Source organism: Paramormyrops kingsleyae, chromosome 3 (assembly GCF_048594095.1).
Source record: "Paramormyrops kingsleyae isolate MSU_618 chromosome 3, PKINGS_0.4, whole genome shotgun sequence".
Taxonomy (NCBI): Eukaryota; Metazoa; Chordata; class Actinopteri; order Osteoglossiformes; family Mormyridae; genus Paramormyrops; species Paramormyrops kingsleyae.
In genome coordinates this window covers 20,723,374-20,751,277 of record NC_132799.1, presented here as the reverse complement: position 1 = coordinate 20,751,277, position 27,904 = coordinate 20,723,374, and the positions used below count along the sequence as shown (strand labels likewise).

Here is a 27,904-nt window from a genome sequence, read left to right as displayed (position 1 = left end):
TGCCAGCTTTGTTCATCTGGTTGGAGTGAGATTTGCAACGCGAGACAAGTCTGCACACACATGCACATTATTTACATAATGTAACTTTTATTAACTTGTAAATAGTCTGTAGGGCTTACAAACTACCCCAACGATTTTGATTAAGCTAATGTTAGGTTTATGGTGGAATAATATACATATGGGGTAAATTTTCTTGCGTGAAGCCGAGAGTGTTACGCAAGATCCGTAAGTCGGCAGCCCTGTATCATCCACCCTCAAAACGTGTCAAGTTGTTCGGTCTGTATACACGCGCATCGACACGTGGGTATTACGTCACACCGGCGATGCAGAAAGATGGCGGCGTCTATGAGCAACGTGGAGGAGCTACGAAATAGAGTCATTTTGAACGAATTTGGCGTTAGAAATGTAAGCCCTTGTGTGCTGGGGGATGTAGAAATTTTTCGCATTGTAAAAAAAGGTCAAGCTTAACTTTTATCTAAGTTCGGATTTATTTATTGTGAGTGCTTGGAAATAGCGATTCGAGAGTAATGGAGCTTCTTACATTGTATTCACTTTTAAAGAGTTAGGGTCATTAAAGTGCTCTTCATCGTATCGTAGGAACGGGATGCTGTATTTGATACTCCCGGAACGTCGACCATTTGGGAGGATGGTCGCACCAGTGTAAAGTACACATCATATGTATACATTTAGCAGACGCTTTTGTCAAAAGCGACGTAGAACGCAGACAGCACAGTTTGTTTGCGGGCGGGCCTTTATTCCTCTATTTGGTATATTACCGTCCGTTCAGCTTTGTTCATTTAGTCTATATGCGCTTATCTGCAGGATCGTGCTGACAATTTGAGGGGCAGGTGCTCGATCGGCAAAATTTGCCAACCTCGGTTAAATTCATGTTCGTCAGTGATCAAAAAGGGGCACCTGGGGCCTGTACTACGAAGCGGGGTTACTGGCTTATCAGGGTAACTTGTCGGATTTAATGTAGTCTGGGCAAAATGTAAGCGAACGAGTGTGAAGTCCATGTAAACTGTGGTACCTTAAATCCGACAAGTAACCCCGCTTCGTAGTACAGGCCACTGGAACCTCAAAAGTGTATAGCTTTCTGTCTCGTGCAAAAAGGGGCAGGTGCTCATGCACTTCAGCAACCCCCACCTCCGCCTCGCTTATCTGTACCACGCTGGATAATGATGCCTGTCATTTTTTTCAGGTACACACCACGGACTTCCCTGGTAATTATCCAGGCTACAACGACTCCTGGAACCTGAAGAAGTTTCAAAAGGTAAGACAAGTCAGTGCTCGAAAGAGTTGCCATTAAAAAGGGTTTGAAAAGATCTCTAATGTGTGTCTGTACTTCTATATCGTAGAAGTTCAGAATCGATATCATTCAGATGGAAGAAAACTCTATGGAGTTTGATATGGTAGGGATAGATGCTGCCATCGCCAATGCTTTTAGACGCATATTATTGGCAGAGGTAAGAACAAAAGTTAATGGCTTATTGCAACTCTTTCAAAGCGATTGCATTTTCTTCCGTACTTTCATATAATAACCGCAAATGTACATTAAAGTGAAACGTTTGCTCCTTCTCTGCTCATCTTGTCGAGGTTCCCACAATGGCTGTGGAGAAGGTATTTGTCTACAACAACACTTCGATCATTCAGGATGAGATTTTGGCCCACAGACTAGGTCTGGTGCCCATTAGAGCCGACCCACGACTGTTCGAGTACCGAAATGCAGGTCAGCTTCTTTAGAGCCGTGTATTGTTTTGGGTCATTCCATGTCAAGTCATCACACTTTCGGACCTCATCGTCATGGATTTTAACGAAACTTGGCATGCTGATTTGGTCACATGAGTAACATGAAACTGAAATTGGGCGTGTCTGGGATCAATATTGAGGCAGATTTAAGCAAACAAAATTTTAACTTTTTTTTTTGGGGGGGGGGGGGGGTGTATGATTTTGACTGGCTATATTTACCTTATTGTAAGCTGCAAAGAAGTGGTCCATATATTATTTTAAAGCTATTGTCCAGCTCTATAGATTGAATCAACTAAAGCTAGTAATGTCCCTGCGACCCAAACCCTTTGCAAGCATCAAAGGTTATGTTGTGGTTGCATATGATGATATTGGTGGTTAGGATGTGTGAACAAATATGCTATCTCCATTTAAATAATTACTATGTAATAACTGATTAAAATATAAAAAATTAAATAACAAAAAACCTATACAGTGGTACCTCAGTTCTCGAAGTCATTAGAACTCGAATTTCTTAAAATTGAGGGGAAATGAGTCACGCGGCACGTCTCTCAGCGGAAACAAAGGGTAACGCTTCAGTCTCAGCCTGGCAGTCACTGTGATAGCATCGTGCATGTTTACACAAGCTGAATACATATATTTAGACAGTAAAAATACATTTAGACAATGATAGACAGTAACAGTAATTATTATATAATAAAATACATTTTAAAATAAAGATTTCTTATTCATTATTTTAATATTAATAATAAACCATTAATACATTTAATTATAATAATATTGTCGTGCCGAGCGGGGACGGAACGGAGATAAAGGCGCAGATGTCAGGGTATCGGGGAATACAGGGTTTAATTACAGGTAAAGCAGGCAAAACGCAGACGGACAATACAATGACTGGACTGGGGAAACAAACTGAAATGCAGACGAAATACAAAGGACTCATGACAACAATCAAAAACAGCTGATCGCACGGGGTTAAAGAGGGGGCGTGGCACACGGAAGGAGCAGACGATTGAGGCAGGACACAGTTTTTTTTTTTGTTTTTTTTTTTACTTTACACATTGTTTGGATACATTTATTTTCTTACTTTACAAATTACTGTTTTGATAAATGTCCTTAGATTGACTTAAAGGTAGCATCACATGGTTTCATATCACTAATGGGCCTTTTTAATGGCAGCCAAACTGACATGAAATAGTATAACAAGCACAGGTGTAAGTCATAACATTAAGGTTACAAATATGCTACAATGGAATTTAATGGAAGCTTCATTGATGTCATTGCAGACACCTGTACTTGCCATACTATTGAAAAGGCCCACATGTCTACTAAATATGGCTAATAAATGCCTTGCATTCATCAGAGATGAGTGAGGTGTGCAAATCGGGCCAGTGTAAGTGCACACTTAGGGAATCATTCGACTTTGCAAGCATCATAGGTTATGTTGTGGCTGCATATGATGATAATTATTGGCTAGGGTGTGTTGAAGAAACTATGCCCAGCACTGGAGAGTTGAGACTGAGCTTCAGATTCAGAAATTTTGGTTTTTGAGTTGTTGCTGAGATATCATTACTTGTGTGTATCAAAACCACAATTCCTTACAATGCTGTTAGCAGTAGCAGAATTGTAGTTAGTGATAAATGCATGGTATAGGGTTACCATTTTTCATGACGACTACTATTGCCAGAACTAGCTGTAGATATATAATTTAAATGGAAAAAATTTAAATAACTATTAAAATCCCATTATAGTGGACTTATAATGGAATATTGTCTGTAACGGATGAAGTCCGCTGGTCCCGGCCATTTGCCTTTAAGAACATGCAGAAAAAGCATCGGATATAGCGGACTTGCTATGACAGAATTTCGCTTATAACGGACAAACAATTTGGTCCCCAGGGCCACTTTTAGCTGTAGTTTTGTTCGACTATAACAGACATGCAAGCTCCGCCTACAAGAGAATTAATGGTACAATCAGAATACAGTGGTACCTTGGTTCTCGAACTCACTAGAACTGGAATTTCTTGAAAGTTGAACAAACCAGTTTGACCTAGAACTCGATCTGAATATCAGAAGTCGAACCATGAACGCTGACCTAATATAAATTGTACGCGCCAGGAAATGAGTCATACTACAATGCAATTCTTACTTGAATGCTTTCTTCACAGACTGGACGATTAAACAAATAAAGCAGCGCAACATTACGGTAACTAACAATAAATAAACCATTAACTTACGTGTACTATTAGAGCATTTATGTCATTTATTTAAACTTTATTTTACCAGGTAAATTAATTGAAAACCAGTTCTCACTGCTTTACGTGATATTCAGGAAAAATAGCAGATTACGCATCGGAACTGCCTGGGATACAAACGTCATGCGTGTAACTAAACTCTTCAGCCAATAAGGGCAAAGGTGTGTCGTCATGGAGGCGGTTCCAGTTTGTGCAGCCGGGTGAGAGGTTGCAATGCATCTAACCGTAATGCATTGCGTCAGGATCAGAATGCATTGCTTTAAGCCAGCGCTGTAAGTCGAATGCACCCAATGACCGGACTGGGGAAACAAACTGAAACGTGGACTTAATATAGAGGACTAATGACAACAACCAGAAACAGCTGATCACATGGGGATCCCACACGAGGTTAACGAGGGGGCGTGGCACACGGAAAGAGCGGACGATTGGGGCAGGACAGGGGTAATGTTGGGATAAGATCTTTATCGTTTTGGAAACCATTAAGAAAAAAATGCTTTTCTTGTTTTATACTGTTCATTTTGTGTTTAAATGCTAAAAAAAAAAAAACATATTTAGGTGTAATTTTGGGGGGCTGGGAACCAATTAATTGGTTTTCCATTATTTCTTATGGGAAAAATTCGATCAGAACTCAAACTTTTTAGGATTCGATCCGGAGTCCGGAACGGATTAAGTTCGAGAACCGAGGTACCACTGTAGTTTATTTTCCTCTTTAGTTTACACTTTTGACTAGGCACTAGCCTACTAAAAAGGGTCTTAATTTCTCAAAAACCTGAAAAACTAACAAAAATAAACAAACTAGATAGGCTTTTAGGCTACTAGGGCAAAGAAAGAATTTCAACATTGGTCTAATAATGCATAATTTACATACAAGCAGTACTGTTTAAAGGGAAGGTGGGAATGTAAGAACATAAACAATTGCTATACAGTGTTCCCCTATTCCTATTCCTATAGAGCCTATTGCGGAAGATGCGTTCCAGACCCATCAGCGATAGGTGAAAATCCACGATATAGAAAGACCATATAAATAAACTTCTTTAAAGTTCAAGCCTTAAAATACCCCTCCCGCACACTTTAAACACATGTAAACTTATTAAAACAACACATATGATATGTGGATGTCGGGCTAAGGATATGAGTAACATAATAATAATAACAATATGTAATGCTTTTGTATGTGATTCCATTTTAATGATGGCTTTATTCCGAGGACATGCCACCCTCCTTCCTGTTTGACTAAAGGAAAGTGATGCGGTGGCTCTTAGGGCGTTTTTCCACCGCACCAGGTACCGTACTTTCGGTACTTCCATAAAGTGCCGAAAGTTTGGTACTTCTTTCATGTCGGTTTTCCACTGGCGTAAAAAATGGTACTGGCGCCAAATGACATCATCAGTGACCGCCCCTGACTGACAGCCCAAAATTAAAACTAATAGTTGAGGCTGGAAAATGCGGTTTATTGTTATGTCAGCTTCTATCACAGTATAAGATTCAGTAAAATCCAAATCATGCTGCCATCAATTACGTTTATGTAGGTACACTTACTTTGGCTGAGCCGATCAAAGCAGTAAGAATTAGCTTACTGCTAATTCAGTCTTTTGAAAGCAAACAAATTATTTAATTATGTTTTTTGATTTTCAAGCGGCATTGTTCGGTGTTTCGCATGTGCCCCATTTCTTCCAAGCGGCTTGGTATTACGGTGTTCCGGGCAATTAAGTTTCCCTATATTTCTCCTGTCTGTCAGGAAATAATGTTTCCCCTAATATTAAAGCAAAGAGGTATGTGAAATGTCTGAAAATCGCTCAGGTACATTATTACATGTGAATACAGTAGATCGTCATGCATAATATAGTCTTATAAGCAATACTATACCGTTTTCATCAAGAAATACCTCTATCCAGCGAATTAAGTAATTTCATTTATTATCTGTAAAAACAAAAAACATACAAAAGGCATGTGATGTTTTAAAATTAATATATGGCTTGTTTACCTCGTAAAAAGACATTAAAACAACAGTGAAACCCTGTACAAATCAGCGCGCGACAGGGGAAACATAGGGAAACTGAACTGCTCGGAACGGCAAAGACTTTTTTATTTGGAGTCGTGCCATCCAAATCCCACTGGATCTGTTCATCCGACCATATGGCGATTAAAGCCTGTGTTTCCTCGTTTGTCCGTCCTTCCATTTTACTTTTTTATATTTTTGTTTCTACTGCTTTTTATTTTGTTTCTCGCTGTGTATTTCAAAAGATGGCGATTGTATTTTGTATTTCAGCGGCAGGCTATTTGCATAACCAATCGACAGCAAATACGGTTGCAAGTCCCACCCCAAAGTACCAAAGAAGTACCCCAACTGGTTTGGCACTTTTGGTACTTGAGATTTCGGTACTGGTACTCGACCGGAAGTCAATGGAAAAGCGAAAGTACCGTACCGAAAGTACCGTACTTTGTGCGGTGGAAAAGCGCCCTCATATTCTTTTCATCCTTCTTGATGTAGCATAGTAAGCATACCGTTGATTAATTCAAGCCATAATGGCAAGCAACATCCGCGTAACGCTTTCCTTCCTGAAGCATATCCAGGAGTTTCACCTTCTCCTGAATGGCGCTGGCGTTTAGGCTCACTACTATCAGAAGGCTTAGAAGATGCAGGACGCTTGGGAGCCATCGTAGGGCTTAAAACAAAATGAAAACAATTGGACCACAAGCAAAGTACACAATACGCAGAGAATTGTGACACGTCGTGGAATAATCCGCGTTATAGTGGAGGCGCGATAGCTGAACCGCGATATAGTGGGGGATCACTGTACTCTCAATTTATAGTCCATCAGAGCCTTTGATGCAGCTATTGTGTCTTTGCTTGAAATTGTGTATGTCCGCTCTGTTGGATGTCACATGTTCAGCTACTAAAAACACATCCTGATGATCCATTACAAGTCTATCAGAATGGCATGGGAATGAATAGGATGGAGATGGTCCATGAGGATGTAAAAAGCTCAGTCTCAACTCTCCAGTACTGGGCATAGTTTTTTCAACACATCCTAGTCACCAGTTATCATCATATGCAGCCACAACATAACCTTTGATGCTTGCAAAGGGTCTGCAATACAGGGTTCTGGGTCGCAGGGACATTATGATCTAGCTTTAGTTTGTTCAATCTATACAATAGCTTTTAAAAAAATATATGGACCAATAATAATATATACCCCCCCTCCCCCCCCCAAAAAAAAAAGTTAAAATCTTGTTTGCTTAAATATCCCTCAATATTAATCCCAGACGTGCCCAATTTCAGTTTCATGAGTTACTCATGTGACCAAATCAGGATATCAAGTTTCGTTAAAATCCGTGACGATGAGGTCCGAAAGTGCGATGATTTGACATGGAATGACCCTTTTGCTTTGTGGTCTTGTTTGCACTGCTCAGTTGCTAATTCAATCTCATTGTGCTGTTGTGTACAATGACGATAAAGAATGAAATGTTGAATCTAGCCCTGATTGAATTAACCTCATTGTTTTCCATTTGTGTGTGTCTGTTTGAAAGAATTGACATTGATTATTTTAATCAGGTGATGAAGAAGGCACAGAGATCGACACAATTCAGCTTCAGCTGAAGGTGAAGTGTACCAGGAACCCAAGGGCCCCCAGGGACTCCTCTGACCCCAGAGAGCTGTATATTAACCATATGGGTATGTCGCATGACTTGAGCTGCCTGAGGTGGGGAAGTTTGTTTATTTTTAATTTTCTGTGTCCCATTTTCATTCCTCCCCAGTGTACTCTAGAGACATTAAGTGGGTCCCTATAGGAAACCAGGCTGATGTTTTTGGGGAGGCCAGCATTGCCCCAGTGCACGACGACATTCTCCTAGCACAACTGCGGCCGGGACAGGAACTGGACATCGTCATGCACTGCGTGAAGGGCATCGGTGAGGCTGGTGCATGCAATTAGATGAAACTGAGCTTTTTAGGTGATCAAGATGTTAAAATTGGCCGAAATGCAGTTTGCATGTTATTGTGAGGGTCATGAAATCTCTCAAACCCTTGTTCATTTGTTGCACACATGACCTGAGAAAAGCACATTGTAGCATCAAGAGTCTCTCTGGAATGTTTTGAAGGTAAAGACCATGCCAAGTTCTCCCCAGTTGCCACGGCCAGTTATAGGCTTCTTCCAGAGATCACTCTTACAGAGCCAGTGGAAGGGGAGAAAGCGGAGAGACTGAAACGCTGCTTTTCCCCTGGAGTCATTGAGGTGGAGAATGTCGAAGGTAGGCCTGCCCCGATGAGCTCATTCTAGTGAATTGTTAGTCTGTTCTGTGACGTGTGGTAATCTCACAATGTAGTCCTCTTGTCTGCCTCCAGGTACACCAGTCGCCAGGGTGCTGAACAGCCGTTTGGACACATGCAGCCGGGAGGTCCTCCGGCATGATGACTTGAAGAACGTGGTGAAGCTGGGAAGAGTCCGGGATCATTTTATCTGTACGTCCAGCCTCCCCATGCAAGTGCAGACACATGCAGACATGCATTATGGTTCATGATCACATGGGATGATCATTACATTGTGCCATAGCCTGTTGTAGCACGACCTTGGGGTAATGATGCAGGTCAGATTGACCAAAGCTGTCTTCCAAATAATATGTTCAAACAAGGATGCTCAACTTTAGATAAACGTTCTAAAATTACTTCATGCCACGGTTTGGATAAGTTGGGGTGTGTATATATGTATATATATATATATATATATATATATATATATATATATATATATATATATATATATATATATGTATATATATATATATGTATATATATATATATGTATATATATATATATGTATATATATATATATGTATATATATATATATGTATATATATATATATATAATATATAATATATATATGTGTGTGTGGTGTATTGTATAATGGCTGTATATGCAGGTGTGTATCAGTATCTCACATGGTAAACTGCTCTAACCTGGATCTAATCTGTCGCGCAGTTTCAGTGGAATCCACGGGTATCCTGGCTCCGGATGTTCTGGTCTGTGAAGCTATTAATGTCCTTATGGCGAAGTGTCGGAAGTTCCTAAATGAGCTGGATGCTGCAGAGGTGGAGTGATGGGCGGGAGGGATGACGGACAAGCCCCTCCCTGAAATTCCGGGGAAGCTTCTGGGATGTGAAGTTTAAGTTCCCATGGTGACAGGTAGTGTCCCTATCTGCACAAATGGATTTTCAGTTGCCTTTTTGCAAAAATTAGATTGCCTTTTGCTATGGAAATAGAGTAACTGTAATTGAGAGAATGAGCTTATTTAATAGAAAAATGACATTGTACTACATTTCAAAAGTATGTGTATATGTATATTGGTTTATTTTGTAATAAATCTTTATAGGATCATTTTGTTGACGGTCATTTTCTGAGAAAACAAAATGAAGTGGCTGTGTCATGCAGCACGTGTCTATTTTTAAATTGATGTACCGTATCTATAGTTGTATAGTGGTGCTAAGAGAAAGGCCAAGTATGCAGACTGAAAAATAGTGCCAGGAGTGATAACTGACTGTAATGCTGAGATGGTTTTTGGCAAGCATGGAATGCTCGCAACTTGGATATCACAGGTATCTTAAAACTTCCATGTGCCTTTTTAAAGGCCATGGGTACAATCATGCATCTGGTACAAAAGACCCAGGCTGTATTCACAATGGTTTGGTCATTTACTCACTGTTCCCTGTATATGAAAATCTAATTCTCCATATAGTCAGTGACATGGTGAAACTGTTTTGGACCGTATGATGCAGGACTCACTGTACTGGTATCCCAGCAACCTTGGACCGTTGACATTTGTGAATAGTAAAACATTATTTAAAATGTCAACTTTTTTTTGGTAAAAATGTGCAAAACGTGCTTAAATTTGTATACAAAGTTATCTTCCTCTGCTGTTCACTTTTTTTTATTATTATTATTTACAAATATGAAACCACACCATAAAGTCCATGTATCCTAAACTTAACCTATAACAAGGGATGCTGTATATAAATGACATTTACATACAAATCAATCTGTTCAGCCTTGAGCAAAGGAGACTAAGGGGGGATATGATTCAGGTCTATAAGATTCTAACGGGTCTGGATGCTGTTCAGCCAAATGACTATTTCAATGTCAGGGGCTAATCATGACAAATTATTAGGTAAAATGACAAAGTGCAAGGTTTGGCTTATATTTGGACCCTTTTTTCTTATTTTCCCATTATAAGAATAAATTATATAACTAACATATTTCCTTCCGTAGTGCCTCATACTGAATATGAATGGGGTAGATGAAGGGCAGCGTGTGGATCAGTGGGCTAACCCTGTGTGTCTGTAATCGGAAGGCAGCCGGTTCAAAACCAACCTCAGCACGTTTGCGGGTCCTTGGGCGCCGCTACGGGTGGCTGCCCTTCGCGGACATGAGGATCAATAATTATTATTATGAAATGGTTCCATCCTAGTATACCAAAAGTTCTAGCAAATATCAAAATTCATATATGTTCTCTGTGTTCGCATTTATTAATTAAAAATGCTTTGCAGTTTAAAACCTTCGTATCATTTATTATCAGTACAGTTTTAGTGGTGCTTGTCTAAAGCTGTCTTCCAAATAATACGTCAAAACAAGGAAACTTAAGACAAACGTTCCAAAATTATCATCTTTCAGTATAGTAACGTCCGGACAAAAAAAAATAAACAATGAGGTTAAAAGCCATACTTGCATAATAGGCAAGACCAAAAGTGTTTGCTTGTGCTGCTTGATCGTTATTAAAACCGATCAGTTGACAGCAGACGTCACCTTCGCATTGCATTATGGTATGCAAAGAGCATCGTAGTTTACATCGTTTGTACACTACTTGCGGCACATCGTGTGCATTTCATAGGCACTGTATAGTGAGCTAGATTTACCTTGGAACTCAAACGGCACTACAAAATGGCGGACGCACTATGTAGTGCACATTTTCGGTAATAGGGACCGATTTCGGAAACAGTCCCGGTATTTTGACAGAAAAGGGGCGGAACTCTCGAGCGTCGCGCTTCCTGGATAAACGAAAACCGGGTGGACGTCACTTCCGCATTTCCTTAGGAAGTGAAGATGGCGGCCGTGGAAGAGAGGGTCGAGGGAAGCGTTGGGGCGCTGGATTCCGACTCCCCATCGCCGAGGCTGTGCATCCCCCCGCCGGATCAACCTCACCAGAACAACCCACTCTTGGGTCTTCCCATAGTGGCGATCGAGACGATCCTCAATTTCTTATCCTACGATGAGATCAGTCTGCTGCGCCTGGTGAGACGGAACAAAAACAAACCCTTGGTCGACTGGCCGATGCGGGACCGAGAAAAGGGGGTGACGGGCCGGGAAGCCTTTGCGTTTCGCCACGCGGTGCCGTGGTGCGGCCTTGAAAATAAACGGCGTCGGTACAATAGGGAGCACCGAGGGTTGTCTTTTCCTCATTCTTTACTTCGATCTAACGCGTACGTTGTAGGATCGCCTACTTGTAGTGTGCGTAAATACACGACGCTGACCGTTTTTATTTTTGCAGATGGCAGAGCAAGGTAACCACTTTTTTCGTATGTACTAAGGTAGTTGGGCGCTACCCGAGAAGGTACCGGCAGAGGGGTGTATGGTGACAGGAGGGTTTGCCGCTGATTAATGTTCTTAATTGGCTAGTGAGCATATACAAACGTGTTAGGGCAGTTTTTTAAATTCGTTATCGCGATCCGACTCGACGACACGACTGATGTGGGGCTGTTGTCCCTCTGTAAAATTTATTTTCCTTAACGAACGGGAGAGTGCGACTTGCGCATGTTGGTTTTCTCATTGTATGTTTGTTTTAACATAGGATCCGGCCGATGCTTCGGTTTATGGGTTTGTTGCGGTACCCGCCGCTTGTTTAGCAGTCACGACCGCGATCGTAGCCGATCGGACACTTATTTCTGACACTGGTAGTAAATATCGGCTACGTCAGTATTGCGGTACCAGGGCAAGAAAAGTAATCTGATCCGACGCAGCGCAATGAATAGAGTGTGATTTTCTCCGGCGGCGGATGGAGGTGGCCTAATGCGTGACTATTTTTAGTAGCGTGATTATGATCGCTGGGAAGCCCTCTGTGCTTTTTTCGGGAGAGAGGACTCAAGCCGTGATATCGGTAGCCTGAAACATTACTCTGGCATGTCCCCAGGTGTGCAAACGCATGGATATGATCTGTCAGCGCATGCTGAACCAGGGCTTCCTCAAGGTGGAGCGTTACCACAGTCTCTGCCAGAAGCAGGTGAAAGCCCAACTGCCCAGGTAAGAAGGGGTTTCTGTTACTGCACTGCACTGTATTACCTATAGTGATACGCCTCAGCGTATTAATTGTCTAAGCCGTCTTTGAATAAAGCAGAAATATCATATCGGGTACTTGAGTTCTCTTATAGGATTCCGTGGTGTGTTTATGAAACCAGGGGTCATATGCGGCTGCAAATTTACAAAAGTAGTACGTTTGTGTCTATTGTTGGCGCAGGGTCCATTTTATAAGCCGGCTGTGAAGTTATTATTAACCTCACTACTTAGGAGAACAGAAAACAAGGCCTGGATTTGGAATTGTGGGCCAGATTTGAAGAGCCCAGCCCTGTACTCTCACCAGCATGGAGCCAGATAAAGGAATGTCAGAGTGCTGTAGTTTTTTTTCCCCTCAACATCAGCTCACAGTGTATTATTATTGAGTAATTATTACCGCATCAACAGTAGTGGTGGAGTGGTGGCTCTTGAGGCAAGGGATCTGTTGCCAGTAATTGGAAGGTTGCCAGTTTGATTCCCGTGACTGCCAGGAGTGATTCTTCTTCATTATGCCCTTGGGCAAGGCCCTTATCTTACAGTTGCTCCGTCTTGGGTGTGATGTTAATCCTGCAAGCAGGTCCTCAAACTTTCAGGGAAAATTTATGGGCTGACATTCTAATCAACAGAAAAAACTTCATACTGTTCCAGTCCATTCAAACTAATGTGGTGCTGAGGTATCACTCGCCACACAGCCGCACTCGGGTTCTCATCCCTGAGGTGATTTGTCATATGGCGGGTGCAGCAACACACTGTATCGGCACATGCTCCTTACCTCTCTCTCTCATTAACAAAGGGTAGGGTTTGGTGTATCCCCTGACACTTCACATCTGATTTCTTAATGATTTTATGAAGCATAAATTTAGTAGAAAGCAACATATTAGTTAACCTTAATACAGTCACTGAAAATACTCATAAAAACAGGAACTCATTCTTATCCAGAATATGTATGTCCTTATCAAATTGGGGAGAATTATGTTCTGTTCATATATTTAGATGATACACTTAAGACAGTTTAAGTTAAGCTTTACATTTGTAGTATTTGGTATATTGTTAAATATAGTGCTAATGCTCATATAATGTTCTCTTGTGCTTATAGCATGACCATGTACAACAGAAAGCTTACAGAGGACTAGTTGCTGCATGTTACAGCTGGTCCCAAGAATGCTAACTTTAGCTCTTTAATTTTTATCTTTTTATCATCAAGGGTCTATGGATTATAGGGCTGCCGCGATTAGTTGATGTAGTCATTGATGTTGATGCTGAAAATGAGTCGACATCAGTATTTAAAATTAGTGCTTCGTTGTTTTTTTTTATAATGAAATTCCTGTTATGATTTCTAAAATGCTTCAATTCATTAACAAAAGTTTTCCTTTAATATCACTGTGTAATTATGGGAGTAGTTATCCCAAATTATCACAAAACAAAAAGGTGGTTTTTGTAAAGTGCGATGGCATACCATCATGGCACTAGTGCTATGCAGGAGCACCTGAAAAGGAAACACACAGGAGCTATTTGAGATGATGGACCACCATAGTAGGTAAAACCACACTAAGTGCTGTCTATTCATGTTTATTAAATTAGCATTAAAATTGAGGTTTTTTTTTATATCTTGTCCTTGTAGTTGCTAAATATGCTCATTATTAAAGCCATAAACCACACTAAGTGCTGTCTATTCATGTTTATTAAATTAGCATTAAAATTGAGGTTTTTTTTATGTCTTGTCCTTGTAGTTGCTAAATATGCTCATTATTAAAGCCATAAAGTTGTCTGCCTGCCACATTAACATCTCCATTGAATAAGTGTTTGTAAAAATGTTTAGGCTAAACTGGGCTTATTCTATGTTGATTGACGGCACCAGTGTGTGCATTCCTGCTCGTTGAGCTTGTTGGGACCAGTGTCGTTATCGTAAATTGAAATGAAAATGGACACTAAATAAAATTCATGAATGGAAATAAAAATGAAAACCATATTTTAAGAAAAAAAAACCTTTGGACATTTACCTGCAAATATATATGTGAAAATAACGTCCATGTTGTGCTGAAAAGCCGGCGTATGTTATCGAAGACCCAGCAATGTCATATAGTTTGTTGTCAAATTTAAGAATTTTATTTTAACAGTCAAGTTGAATTTATGGAGGAAAATGAGCTACCAAAAAGTCATTAGCTGGGCGGTATGACCAAAAATTTATATCACGGTATTTTCCAAAGTTATATTGGTTTCACGGTATGACTGGGCGTTTACCACATTTTGCAGGATTTTACAGGACACATTTTTGTTTTACGTTTTTGCATTATTCCCACATTAACTATTTTATTTCATTATATGCGCCTATCCGCTACCTTAATAACATACAGCTAATGTGTTTGTTGGCTAGCTGCTTATAAATAATTGGCTAATGTTAAGGTGTGCGCCGGCCAAGTTAACTTTTAATAAGTTAATTTAAGTTAATTTTTGATGAGGGAGTTTTCAGTGTTGCTGGAACGCGAGCTTTACAGACCTTGCAAAATTTCTCGTAAAGACCAGGATGTCTGTCTCTAAGAGGCTTCGCCAAGTTTGACTTGCTACTTGACTTTGCCACCACAGCTTTGTAGCACCGTTTGCTTATCGACATCCTTAGCCTTTCCATGCTCGTCTGCAAAATACTTCCAAATGGCACTTTTGCATTTTTTAAAAAAATATGTCATGTTCGGCCAACTGGGTATGTTTGTGTTGACCAGTGCGTATGCATTCAGCGGCTATTGAGAGGAAGGGAGGGGCTGCGCGAGCGGCTCCACTTTCCGAACGTTGTGTAGGCTATTTAAACTGGTATTGCATTATAAGGAAAATTCATATCACAACAATAAAAAAATGGTTTTCGCTATGAACCAATAATAATTAATAATAATAATACTTAATAATAATTAATAAAAAATATTTTTTGGTATGAACCGGTATACCGCCCAACACTAGTGGCAGCCTTAATAGATTATTTAAATATGAATAGTTGACATCAGCTGCAATCAAAATTCCTTAAATCACAAAACATCTGATATCACAAAGACATGCATACCATATATACTATCTGTTTTTTAAATCCTCATCTCTGAATTAATCGCAATGAGTCTAACTGCAGACGATCATCTATTCGTGCTTTGTACTGCTGGGTGTCTGACTATCTCTAACTCCACGAGGTGAGCGTCAGTGTGTGTTGTTACGGTCCCCTAACAGGCGGGAGTCCGAGAGGAGGAACCACTCTCTGGCTCGTCACGCCGACATCCTGGCCGCCGTGGAGACACGCCTCTCCCTGCTCAACATGACCTTCATGAAATATGTGGACTCGAACCTCTGCTGCTTCATTCCTGGCAAGGTGGTACTTTGATGTGGGGATTTCTATATGTTATTTTGTATTGGGCTGGGGGTCCTTATGGTGATCACTTTAATAGGCCGGTGCAGTTTGTTTATTTAAAGGTATATAATCTTGTTAGTTTGAAACTGCACTTCAGGATGTGGCCACAAGGTGTCAACAATAAGCAGAGGCTTTAATATGTTGGTGAAATGAATGAGGCCTTTTTGTCTCCCTGCCACAGGTGATTGATGAGATTTACCGAGTGTTGCGCTATGTAAACTCCACTCGGGCTCCCCAGCGGGCCCATGAAGTGCTGCAGGAACTGCGGGATATTTCATCCATGGCCATGGAATACTTTGATGAGAAGATCGTGCCCATCCTGAAGAAGCGACTCCCGGGGGCAGACCTCTCAGGCCGCCTGATTGGCTCAGCGCCAGGTAAGGTGGAGCTATGTGGCAGTGTGGTTTGTCATAAATATTAAAACTGATGGGGTGCACCAGGGGCTTTAAACGCATATCATACCAGACATACTGTGAAATGTATAGCAGGACAGGTGGATGGGTAAAAAAAAGTGTGAGCCTGTGCAGCAGAGGATGTCAGTGACTGTTTTTGTGTTCTGTCATTTCACCGTGACCCAGTGGCTGGGCCCTCCACCTCGTTAACTACCATGTCACTGCTGGCCAAGAACACGCCTTCGCGCTCCGAAATGACCAAGGTGCAGCAGCAGGTGAAGGTAAACGGGGCATCCATGACAACACTGCGGCGGGAGATGACGGAGGTGCGTGTGAAGCAGCTGGAGCAGCAGAAGCAGCTGCAGGACCAGGAACAGAAGCTGCTGGAGCAGACGCAGGTCATCGGGGAGCAGAACGCACGACTCGCCGAGCTGGAGCACAAGATCCGCGAACTGATGGAGAGGGCCGTGGGAGCCGGGGCCCGACCAGGGGCCGGTGCTGCCCCGCCTGTGTCAGGAGGAGCCGAAACCTCCAGCAAACGGGCCAGAAAGAACTCAGACTCTCCCCGCCAATCCAAACGTCTGCGCAGCAAGAAATAGGCACTATTATTTCCCATGCCCTGTAATAATACTTTTTTTTTTTCTTTTTCTGAGAGCATGCAAAGGGGATCTGCAGGTGGAGGGGTAGGAGGCGGGTCACCTGTTTCTTTGTCATTAGCTCTCCTCCTTCCCATAAGGACCCAGCAAGCCCCTGGCACGCATGACCTTTCTCCTCGGGGCCAGGTGTCCATCTCATGTCTTTTTTGGCCGGAAACGCAGGGTCTGAGCGTCGGTGGCGTTGCGTGCCACACAGGGGCCCGGACAGTCGACGTCATCTTAAGTAGCAAAGATAATAGTGACGATAATCAATGTTAACTGGGGTAAATGTGAGCAGAGTGCATGACTGCACGGTTTTTGGGGAGTGAGGGGCCCAGACCGAATCCAATGAAGTAGTAGTTTTAGGGTCGGTTGGGAACAGGCAGTTGTAAAGGGGTCGTCTTTGCTCCATACCACGTACGTCGTCTTTAATCGCGGCGAATTATTTCCCCGCGCATCCTCCGAGTCTACAGAGAGGATGACGTATTCAGTGTTTTGCTTTTAGACTCCGATTTAGTGCAATAAACAAGCACGGTTTGGTGGCCGCAAAGGATATTTGGTCATTAATACACAGGATCGAGACCGGCGGTTTGTGGATGAGAGACAGGTCTAGGGAAAAGTGGATGTCGACAGGTACCACTGGATTGAGACGAAGTGGTGCAAAATGGGTCATTCTGAAGTGTCGTAGGGAAGTAGAGGCGCCAGCCTTTATCGGTTTCCTTCTCCCTGGAAGTACCCAAACGTGGAGACGACCGGTATTTATGGAAAAGCAGACGGACGAGGGAGCTTTACAAGACTTGTTCTCTCCCGTCTGCTTTCCCCATATTCGATCATGTCGTTTTTTGTAAATTTGTACGTTCGCGTATGTATGTCTGTCCATCCGTTAACCACTAACGCGCTTTTGAAAACGTACTTTTTGCCAAATGTCCGCCCTCCGAAAACCAAGAGACGTGCGGGGTGCATAGAAATGAAGCAGAAGTTTGTGTGCATGGCAGTATAGCGAGTTTCATAATATTTTTGTTATATTAATCTGGCGAAGCTATCTTCTGGAACTTGTGCATTGGACGACCGTAGTCGCAACCGTCCAGGCCGCAAGTCATTACACCTCTGTGTCCCAGATGGGCCGGGAATATGTGCGTGTCCGGCCTAGAGAAGACTGTACTGTAACCTTTCTGTAATAAAACTTGGATTGTGGAACATTTGATGTATAAGGAAGATCGAGGTCTAATGTCGTTAGCCTGAGTTCTGGATCACTAATGAATTGTCGCACGTATTTCTGTCGAAGTACAAAACAAAAATTAAAGTTGGCGTATAAGGAGCGGCAGCGTGTTTGTTTTTGGTGAAAACGACGTGAAGGAGGACAGCTGTAAGGTAAGTCAGTCGCCGTGGTCAGAATGTGCACAGGATGGGTTGAGTGGGAATAGAATAGGCCGAGTGCCCTTCCCTAGCTGACGCTCTTCTTTTCCATCAAGCTGCCAAGAATCTGGGTGTGGACGTCCCTGATGAGCGTTGTTTTTCTCGCATCAGTCCCCCTAGTGTTGATTTCAGAAGCCACTTTGACAGCTAGGGTGCAATTAAAAGAACATACCTGTAAAGTTGGTTGAAAATCAGATGTATTATATTGAGTGTGTAATCGCAAAGTGGCGCTGAAGTACAGGGGGTGATGTGAGACGGTTGGGAAACCGCATATGTAGAGTACCGTCATACCATGTGGAACCTGGATACAGACTCAACCGGTTTTAAAATTTAATTTGAGCTGCACCGCGTAATAAAATCTTACGGAATTCTGCTGAGAGGCGGAGGCAGTGTGGACTCTGGAGCTGGAGTAATGAGGGCGATGGGCGGGACGATGGGAGTCGACGTAACATCATCCGGTGTCACGGGAGCGGCTACGCCCAGGGCCTGGACAGAGCGCAGTTAGAAAGAACATCATTGAACGCGGCTTAGCATTTGGGTGCGGTTGCTTACAGCTGTGCAAGGATAAAACGAGGAGACTCGCGGATATGGGGAACCGAGTCGCCCGAGACGATTATGAATGGGTCTACACGGACCAGCCGCACGCTGACCGGCGAAAGGAAATCCTGGGTGAGTTGCAGACATGTAAGGGAACGTGGCGTCGAATCTGAAGGACTAGCGGGGAAATTGGAGGCATGTTGTCAGAGAACATGTTGTATGTGGTGTCCTAAAAAGTTTGTACGAATACATGTTATATAAACATTTTTAATTGCGCTGCTGTGGTAAGCGTATTTCTATCGCCCTCGCAAACGTAGCGGCATTTGGGCAACGCTAGGTGGCCAGCCCGGCGCCGGCGATGTGGGTGTTTGGCCCGTGGTGGTATTATTAATGTAGTGTCGACAAACCGGCTTGTTATCCATTTGAGACGCTCATAGGGGTGATGGTCACCGAAGACGAAAATGGTACAGTCGGACGGTATAATTTTCATGTTTTATGTGGAGACAGGCGTCGACGTGGTTATGCGACGGAAGGAGGATGGCGGTTAATCGGGCTTCGGGTCTTGTCGAGTAACAGTTCAGTGAGCGAATGGGAGTCTGGCTGTGCTAGGGGAGAAGGTCGCGGCGGTGGCGACGTCGCTTGTTTTCTTGATTCTTGGCCGTCTTCCTCGGGGTGGCGCTTATACGGTCGATATACAAACAGCAGGTCGTAATCGATGGGAAGCAGATGGCAATGTGGGGTAGAAGGTGGCGGGGATGTCGGCGGCGGATGACAGCAAAGCGGAGAGAAGTGCGTTTTAATATTTAAAACGGGCCGAAGTGAAACACTTTCTCGCTGTAAGGAGTTTCCATTTGTGTAGCAACACGCTGGCAGCTGGCTCTCTTTAGCTGCGTTAATAATTGAAAGCTAGAGGTTTTGTTTACACGTCACGTTGGCACCCGACTCAGTAGTTGCTAAAGTTCAGCTTTTACCGATTCTCTGTTTAAATGAGAGCCCGTTTGTGGCATATAACACATCCAGTATGTAACATTGTAAATAGGGGACTCTTGTTGGCGCACCTGTCGGGCGTGGGGAATGACAAACAAGTACCGTCTGGGTGTACCGAGCCAGGCTGCGCTGCCTGATATTCAAACAACTCAGGCTGCGTGTGAGATGCGATACTGAGCATCGGAGAGTTTGGGGAGTGGGCGAAGGAAGCGTGTGTACGGGAGTTTTAATGTAAAGAGGAGCCAATTTACCTGATCACGGAGCTCTTTGAACAAGTATGACACTTTCATTTTATGACTTAAGTGAACTGTGCACTTACTGAGCTTTAAGGCTTGGCATGTGGCACGCCTAAAATCGTTTAGAATATTTAATTTAGTGGAGTGAGGATAGTTAGGCCCTGATATAATTAACGTTAACATTACTCACTTAATCCTGATTGGCTAAATGCAAGCCCCTGATATGAACTGCTCCCCTTCGCAGAGGGTGTCTGAGAAACTGAATCTACTGGCTTCTGTTTCTATCAGTCGCAGACACTGATTTTTGCCCCTATCAAACTGTTTTGTGTGCACTGCATGTTCTATCATATTTCGCACACACTCACTATTTACGGGTATATTGCACGCAAAAGGCATGTGATAGAATTACTAAAAAGCGTGATAGTGTATATGAGAGCATAGCTGTGTGATGGAGAGTTTGGTGATCTGTGTGAGAAGTGTGATTGTGTTTGCAAGACTTTGTGTGTAAATGACAGTTGAGAAGTTTGTATAACTGAGGAAGTTTGACAATGTGTGAGGAACTAAATAATGAGTTCTGTGAACCCACACGGCCTCCTAACATTTGGCCTGAAAATACAATAATGTAAGCTTTGTGTGGTGTGTAGGACAGACTGGACAGGGCAGAGTTGGTTTGTTCAGAACGTTTCATAAACACAGGCAATTCAGACTACTGTTGCATAGAAACAGTGCTTTAGATTAAAAATAAGAAATTTGTAAAAGCATGTCAGTATAATTTAAAAAGTAACAATAAAACTGTTTAAATAGAAGCTCTAGGCTCAAGCAGAAGTGCCGGAAGACGGGTAGGTTTTCGGTTTTGATTTGGAAGTGATAGGTAGCAAACCACCTGAATTGGGCTCTAGGCATTGCTACCCAACCCACCCCTGCTGATTTTTTATTTTTATTTATTTAAAAAATTTTTAACTGGCCTATCAGGTTTAACTGATTTTAATAAACAAGTGGTGGTGCTTTAGAGTCAATTCTATAGGTGACTGGAAGTTATTGTAATGGTCGAAGTTAGGGGTGGGGAACCTATTCCATGGAGGGCCGGGTGGGTGTGGGTTTTTGGGATGATCTCTCAATCAGCCAATATCAGTGGGTCTCCAGGACTGGAGTTGAGAACCTCTGTTTTATTATTGGCTGATGGAGAGACTATCCCAAAAACCTGCACCCACACTGGCCCTCCATGGAACAGGTTCCCCACCCCTGGTCTAAGTCTTTTTTTTCTTGAACTTCTATTGTCAAATATTTCTGCTTTATCTATTTAATGGTATCACAATGCAGTGTAGACCCTTTCTGAAATGTACCAAACTAGCCAGTGGGAAAAGTCATTGAGTCGATCATAAGCAATTTTTTTTCCAATGATCATCTTTAGAAATGGAAGAGTAGATGTTGGTGTGTTACGCTCCATTTTAAACAAGTTTCGTACCTGTGGTTTTTATGGGTTTGGGGGAAAACACCAATTAGTAGTGTTCTGCTTAGGGTTTTATCGTCACTGGTTATTTAAAATGCTTTTTATGAAGCCCATCAGCAGAACACAGCAATGGTGGTGGACTGCCTTAGGCACAGCCTATCTCAGTGTTTTCACAGTTCTGCATTGGGGTAATAGTGGCATGGACTAATGGTCATAAAGGTTCAGTAACAGCCACTGTTTTCATTTGGATTTTGTTACATTTTGAATAACTTTTCCCCTTCTACGTATTTAGCTCAGGAGACAACTGTGTCAGTAGATCTGTGATCAGCTTGTTGCATGTCATTTGTTTAGCAGGTTCTATTATTCAAAGCGACATGCAGCTTTCTCAAAAAAAGAAGTATCAGCTGGTCCCCGGAGCAGTTATGGTTAAGGCCCTTGCTCAAGGGCCCAATGGTGAAATCACTTTGCTGATCCTGGGACTTTGAACCGGCAACCTTCCCAATTAAAGCACAGTGATCTAACCTGCTGAGCCACACACTACTAAGCCCTTTCAAATTTCCAAGCTGCAAGTAGAAAGCCTCTGCTGGGAGACATTGTAGTGTATGTGGAGTTTAGGTTTTCCTGCATCCTGTTTTAAGTAGTTTAACCTTCTGTATTTTATTTTTCTATGGAGTTTTTTGTTTGTCCATGACTTGTAACTAATGGGTGTTGCAGCCTCTGTACCACCTTTGAGTTAAGTCTGACCTCATAGCTGCCAGTGCAGACACAGGTTCCAAGAACAGGTCGCTGGTATGTGCACTTTTAATGGAAACATGTCTAGTTAGGTATTAGGAAAATTTGACAAGATTTAGGCCACTTAAACTGTAGGAGCCAAGTGTGGAGGCTTGAAGAACAGGAGGACGTGTGAGGTGTTTGAGCCCACTGACAAGTGTTTTGAACTTTCTTAGGAAATTACAAAGTTTTTTCAGGGGGCACGCGCTCGGTTGTCTGAGTCAATTATACACCTCTGTATTACAAATAAAATTTAAATTACTGTACATATGTACTGTAGGCCTATGTATTTGAGCACCCCCGCAAATCCTTCAACGCCAGGTGCAGCCGAATAATAAAGAAATAAAGAATCCTACTTCGCGGAAATTCATTTAATGCGGTAGAGTCTGGAACGGATTAACCGCGATAACAGAGGGACAGCTGTATTTGCAAATTTATAATGGAACCCTTCTTTTTAATATACATTCTTATCCTCCTATGAGACACACATACACAGTTGAAAGTGAAACTTTGGGGTTAGGCCATTTATCCAGCACCCCGGGTGTGGAAGTTAAAATTCAAATGGACAGATGACAGAGATGTGATTATTCTGCTAAGGTGCAAACCAGCAACCTTTTGATCAGACACACGGGCTTAACCCACTGAGACAAATCACTCCACTTACTGGCATTAATTTGATGGATTTTTATGTGATGGGATACCATTTAGGGTAGCTTGATTACAGTTTTTCTGAATTGCTAAAACGCATTTCCTAAAATCTCCTTTTCTCAAAACACTAAGCACAGACCCTAAAATTCAACCCACACTGAAACCTTTGTTTGTTATTTGCAAGATGAGCCAATCTTCTCAAAATGATTCTTTTCTCAAAAGCAAACACTGCTTTCAGATCACACATCATGCCAGTCAGTACATAAACACTACTGAGCAGTCATTACACACTACAGCAAGAAACTGAAAACACTCCCAGTCAAAACTGTGGCTGGCATGTAGAGAAACATTTTACCGTGGATGTGGTCTTTTGCATGTTGAGTTGGAAATTTGGAAACCAAAGCACTACAGTAAAAAAAAAACAAAACATTGTGTTCCAAAAGTTTGTACAAAACCGATATGTAATGTTCACAGTATTCAGTACTCCAAAAAAAGTTACTGTAAAGGATAAAGTAAAAAATCCAAATAAGAGGCATATTACAGTAAAATGTTGGGCAACTGCCAAGCCAGAGTTAAGGAAGAATATTCATTCTGCCTCATCACCATGTCTCAGGGCTGGATAAGGACAGAGAACTTTGTCTACATCACAGGAAATGCTCTCCATTGCTGGGCAATGTGGGAAGAATCCTCTGTGACCCAGTTGTACCTTGATGTTGAAATTCAACTCTCCTATGGTACTTACACTCTCATCCAGCATGTATTCTATATTCTAGTCACTCTGGCTCCTTCATATGTTTAGAAACATGTGTGAAGAGTCATTGTGTTTAAATGATGACTGTTGTATCCTGGCTGTGCTTAAGTTTTGCGACCTGCGTTTTCTATTTTACATCACTGTTCACCACGGTGCAAAATGTATTTTCATGAATGGAAATATTTTTAAGAGTGTTGCAAAGAGGGTGACTCACCCGCAAATTGTGTCTAACTAGGTGAGCACTGTTTAAAGTTTCACCAAACGAGTGACTGATTCAATAACTGAGTTTTGGCAATTGGCAGTTTTGTTTCCAAGAATGAGGTTTAGTGTGTTAGCAATTCATAAAAACTGTAGTATCTGAGCCAGTGGACCTGGGGAGATCACATGTGCTTGCAGCTTTCCAGCTGATGATGGAGATGCCCATGATTGCAATTCTGGGCGCGGCCATGAATGTGGCTGTATGCCACCGCTTGATCTGGGGGTCAGCCCTCCTTGATTGTTTCCACCTTGGACTGTGTAAATGTTCTCCTTGTGGCCCGTGTGTATTATTTGTGGATATGAACTGTGAGTGCCCTACAGCGTGCTTCTGTCAGCACATCCTTTGTAATGGTTGGTTGCCCGTGGAGTCTCGGTCACAATCGCTCTTTGGCACGTGAGTGCAGTTTGGTGTAGGAGATGCCAGAGCGGCACTCTGAGGTTCTGCGTTTTAGGTCTAGTGCGGTATTTCAGTTGGCAGTCACTGATCCAGCTCACTTTAGAGTCAGACTCGAATCAGTATTCGATCAGGCAAGAGGACACCCATGTTGGTATTGCAGTGCAATCACTGTTTTCACCCTGGTTTCCTAAGTTCTTTGGCTGGGCAGTGTAAAATGTCTGTCATCATAATGTTCTGGAGTCATGCAGCTTGAGCTCTTAGGAGCAAGAGGTGTGTCTGTCTGTCTGGTGCAAGGTGAACATGTTTCTACATGCAAGGTTTGGTCTGGGGCTAGAAGAGTGACAATATGTGAGAGTCTGAAATGGGTCAGTTTTGGGTGACCCCATGTGTTCTTTCCAGTCATAATGGTTTTTTTTTCTGTTGCCTCCAGTAAGTGTTTCAGGCCCCCAGTATTCGAGCAGGCAGCAGTCCCATGGTGAAGTGGCACATCTCCCTGGGTCTGTGTTCACTGAAGCACATGTCAGAAAGGTGGCTTTCTGCTGTGTTCCCCCTTCCTTGAAATGGTCTTTATTCCATCCTCTTATTCTTTTGTGGGTGAAGTCTCTGATCCAATCTGAGGTTTAGTGTGTGTGGGGATGGGGTTGGGGGGTGCTAGTAACTGAATTGATGGATGTTGGGTCAATATGTTTCAATTAAAGTGTAGCCGATGCCAAGTTAAGGCTACGGGGTGGAACCATCATTTCAGCACTCTGGCCTCTATCAGTGTGTGCAGGAGGCCTGTTTATTTGTGTAAAATGAACAGCAAGTAGGAGGGCAGGTAAGATTTGGCAAGAACACAGTGGGTAATCCGCCACACTGCAGTTTAAGAGCAGTAAAATTGTTTCGCTGTAGTCAGTGCTGCAGTTGGGTGAATATGCCAGAGTACATGTTTGTTGTGGCAACTCACATCTAACCCTCTTTCTTTCCTCACAGCAAAATACCCAGAGATTAAATCGCTGATGGGGCCAGACCCGAGGCTGAAGTGGATTGTCAGCAGCATGGTATTAGTGCAATTTGTGGCTTTCTACGCTGTCAAGGACTTGGAGTGGAAGTGGGTGCTGTTTTGGACGTACATTTTTGGTGGCTGCCTGAACCACTCGATGACTCTGGCCATCCACGAGATCTCGCACAACACGGCCTTTGGCAACAACAAGGCAGTGTGGAACCGCTGGTTCGCCATCTTTGCTAACCTGCCTGTGGGGCTGCCATACTCTGCATCCTTCAAGCGCTACCACATGGACCACCACCGCTACCTGGGTGGGGATGGCGTGGACGTGGACATCCCCACGGAGTTTGAGGGCTGGTTCTTCTGCACACGCCTCCGGAAGTTGATGTGGATTGCCCTGCAACCATTCTTTTATGCACTGCGGCCGCTATCCATCAACCCAAAGACCCCAAGTCGGCTGGAGCTGACTAACGCAGCGATCCAGCTGGTCTTTGACTTGGGCCTCTACTGGCTGTGGGGCATCAAGCCTGTGGTTTACATGCTGGCAGGCTCAATGCTGGGCATGGGGCTGCACCCCATATCTGGCCATTTCATTGCCGAGCACTACATGTTCCTCAAGGGCCATGAGACATACTCGTACTACGGCTCGCTCAACCTGCTCACCTTCAACGTGGGCTACCACAACGAGCACCATGACTTCCCCAGCATCCCTGGATGCAGGCTGCCACTGGTCAGTGTCTCTCTGAATCAAAGTGGAAGGAGATATTCTGCCCTCTGATGTATTATTTCTCTAAACCTGTGTGTGTCTGTGTGTCCCGGCAGGTGAAGAAGATAGCGTCCGAGTACTACAACAACCTTCCACAGTACACATCCTGGGTCAGGGTGCTGTACGACTTCATCATGGATGATGAGCTGAGCCCCTACTCGCGTGTCAAGAGGAAGCTGAAGGGAGATGTCAAGCTCGAGTGACTCCTGTGGCTAAAAGTAGATTTTTTAATTGGTATGCCTGTTTTCATTAAGAGGATTTCAGTGAGTGTATGTGGAAAACAAGGCATCTTCCTCCCACCTGCCTTCTCTTTAATGTGGGGTGAAGGTCCTGCTTTCAGTAATGAGGGTGATTGTGTCCTTCCCTTGAGGCGGAGTGAATGTGGGACCTGCCTGCTTGTGCGGGTGGCATGTGGTGAGCTCTCCTTCTGGTGAGGACGTGTGAGTGAGGATGGTTCTTAGTGAATGCTGGCTGTTCTACTTCTTGCCCCTTTGGTGTGGCTGCTTGTCAGTCTGGGCCCTGACGTTTAATCCTTGCACCCTACAGTCAGTATTGTGGATCAATGGCCCACTTTTGCAATAAAACTCACACCATACTATCTTGTGTCATGGAGGGATTTTTTTGCCATTGCCATGCACTTTTTGAGCGCATGCCTCACACATCCCTATCCAGCACAACAGGGGTTGGTTGGCCCTTTTAGGTATTTAGCCTTCATTGGCCCACGGGAATCCCACTAAACCAAGAGATACACATTTTAAACAAGACTTTATTTCCAAGCTAACAATACACCACCTACAGCAGTCGGTCATAGCACTCGAAGCAGAGAAACCAAGAAGCCTCTCACTGCACCCTGCAGGAAGGTGGGGTTGGACATTCAACCTGACCCACCTCCAAGCAAGTATAAAAATCTTTAGTTTGTATCCCAGTACAATTCCAGAACTATTTTTGTCAGTGTTTCTGCTAAATACTGTCCCTCAGAAAAATACACAGATTCTACTATATGACGTGTGTGGTTGCATGTGGTTGGTTTGCTGCTAGTCATACGCTATATGGACAATTGTACTGGGACACACCTCTGAAGCATTGACTTCAGGTATTTCATTCAGAGCTATTGCCACAGGTATATAAAATCAAGCACCTAGCTATGCAGTCAGGTTTACACACATTTGTAAAAGAATGACACTCTGAAGAGCTCTGTGAATTTAAGCTGCTACTGTCATAGGATGCCACCTTTGCAATAAGTCAGTTTGTGAAATTTATTTCCTGCTAGATATGCCACGGTCAATTAAGTGGTATTATCGCAAAGTGGAAGTGTTTAGGAACAACAGACATTCAGCCACAAAGCAGTGGCGGCTGGTGAAAAAAATTCTTGGTGGGGCTGACGTATCAATAGATTTCCCTTCCTAGTCCAGTATAAGCATTCAAATGAACAGTCAGAAAATGACAATTTCACAATCATAATTTAATTTCCTTCTCAAAATCAGCAGTTTAACAGATAAAGTAAATTAATTTAGTTATTTTTGGCTTGTCGGGTCCCAGCTCCTTAACGTGGATTTTTTTCCACCATCGTCCTTCTCGCAAAAGGGTAATTCAATAACGATCTCACCGAATTCAGTGGAAGCTGCCCCCTACTGTCGTCATCGCCATCATCTCTCTCTGACTGATTGACCTGAGAGCAATCCAAAACTTTCCCTTTTTTTCCTGTAGCAGGGGGCGACATTTCCAGCACCCCAAAACGATTTAATTCGGCGATGCTGATAGGCCAAATCTTTATTATTTTCGCCTAGCAACTACACGATTGGCTATTTCGCTGCACTTCTGGGGCACTTTGATGAGTGCCCAAGAAGAGAAATGATTGGTGGAAATCTGTCGGTGGAAATTCAGTCAGTTGGTGGAAATAGGATTTAAATAATTGATTGCATGTAGGCTCACACTATTAAGTAAAACTGACATTGATAAAAAAAAATATA

The 27,904-nt window shown here is 42.9% G+C and overlaps 3 protein-coding genes across 4 annotated transcripts; all 3 read left to right on the top strand.

Annotated features, from left to right (window-relative positions):
• The first annotated feature begins 250 nt into the window (after nucleotides 1-250).
• On the top strand, nucleotides 251-9,377 carry polr1c (RNA polymerase I and III subunit C). Of its 2 annotated transcripts, none has more exons than XM_023821477.2 (9): nucleotides 251-405; nucleotides 1,202-1,273; nucleotides 1,359-1,466; nucleotides 1,597-1,729; nucleotides 7,557-7,676; nucleotides 7,760-7,912; nucleotides 8,102-8,251; nucleotides 8,346-8,462; nucleotides 8,982-9,377. In XM_023821477.2, exons 1-9 carry the CDS (start codon nucleotides 334-336, stop codon nucleotides 9,098-9,100), a joined length of 1,044 nt encoding a protein of 347 aa, XP_023677245.1. In that variant the 5' UTR covers nucleotides 251-333; the 3' UTR covers nucleotides 9,101-9,377. The 2 variants fall into 2 exon arrangements, with proteins under 2 accessions (XP_023677245.1, XP_072565917.1); XM_072709816.1 differs by lacking the exon at nucleotides 251-405 and adding an exon at nucleotides 439-457.
• Nucleotides 9,378-11,058: 1,681 nt separating this feature from the next.
• Nucleotides 11,059-18,050, top strand: fbxo28 (F-box protein 28). The gene is made up of 5 exons (XM_023821523.2): nucleotides 11,059-11,285; nucleotides 12,181-12,290; nucleotides 15,528-15,666; nucleotides 15,887-16,082; nucleotides 16,284-18,050. Exons 1-5 carry the CDS (start codon nucleotides 11,097-11,099, stop codon nucleotides 16,694-16,696), a joined length of 1,047 nt encoding a protein of 348 aa, XP_023677291.2. The 5' UTR covers nucleotides 11,059-11,096; the 3' UTR covers nucleotides 16,697-18,050.
• Nucleotides 18,051-18,570: 520 nt separating this feature from the next.
• degs1 (delta(4)-desaturase, sphingolipid 1) lies at nucleotides 18,571-26,532 on the top strand. Its single transcript, XM_023821524.2, has 3 exons — nucleotides 18,571-18,817; nucleotides 25,156-25,898; nucleotides 25,991-26,532. The coding sequence occupies exons 1-3, from the start codon at nucleotides 18,736-18,738 to the stop codon at nucleotides 26,135-26,137; spliced, it is 972 nt and encodes a 323-aa protein (XP_023677292.1). The 5' UTR covers nucleotides 18,571-18,735; the 3' UTR covers nucleotides 26,138-26,532.
• Nucleotides 26,533-27,904: the final 1,372 nt, after the last annotated feature.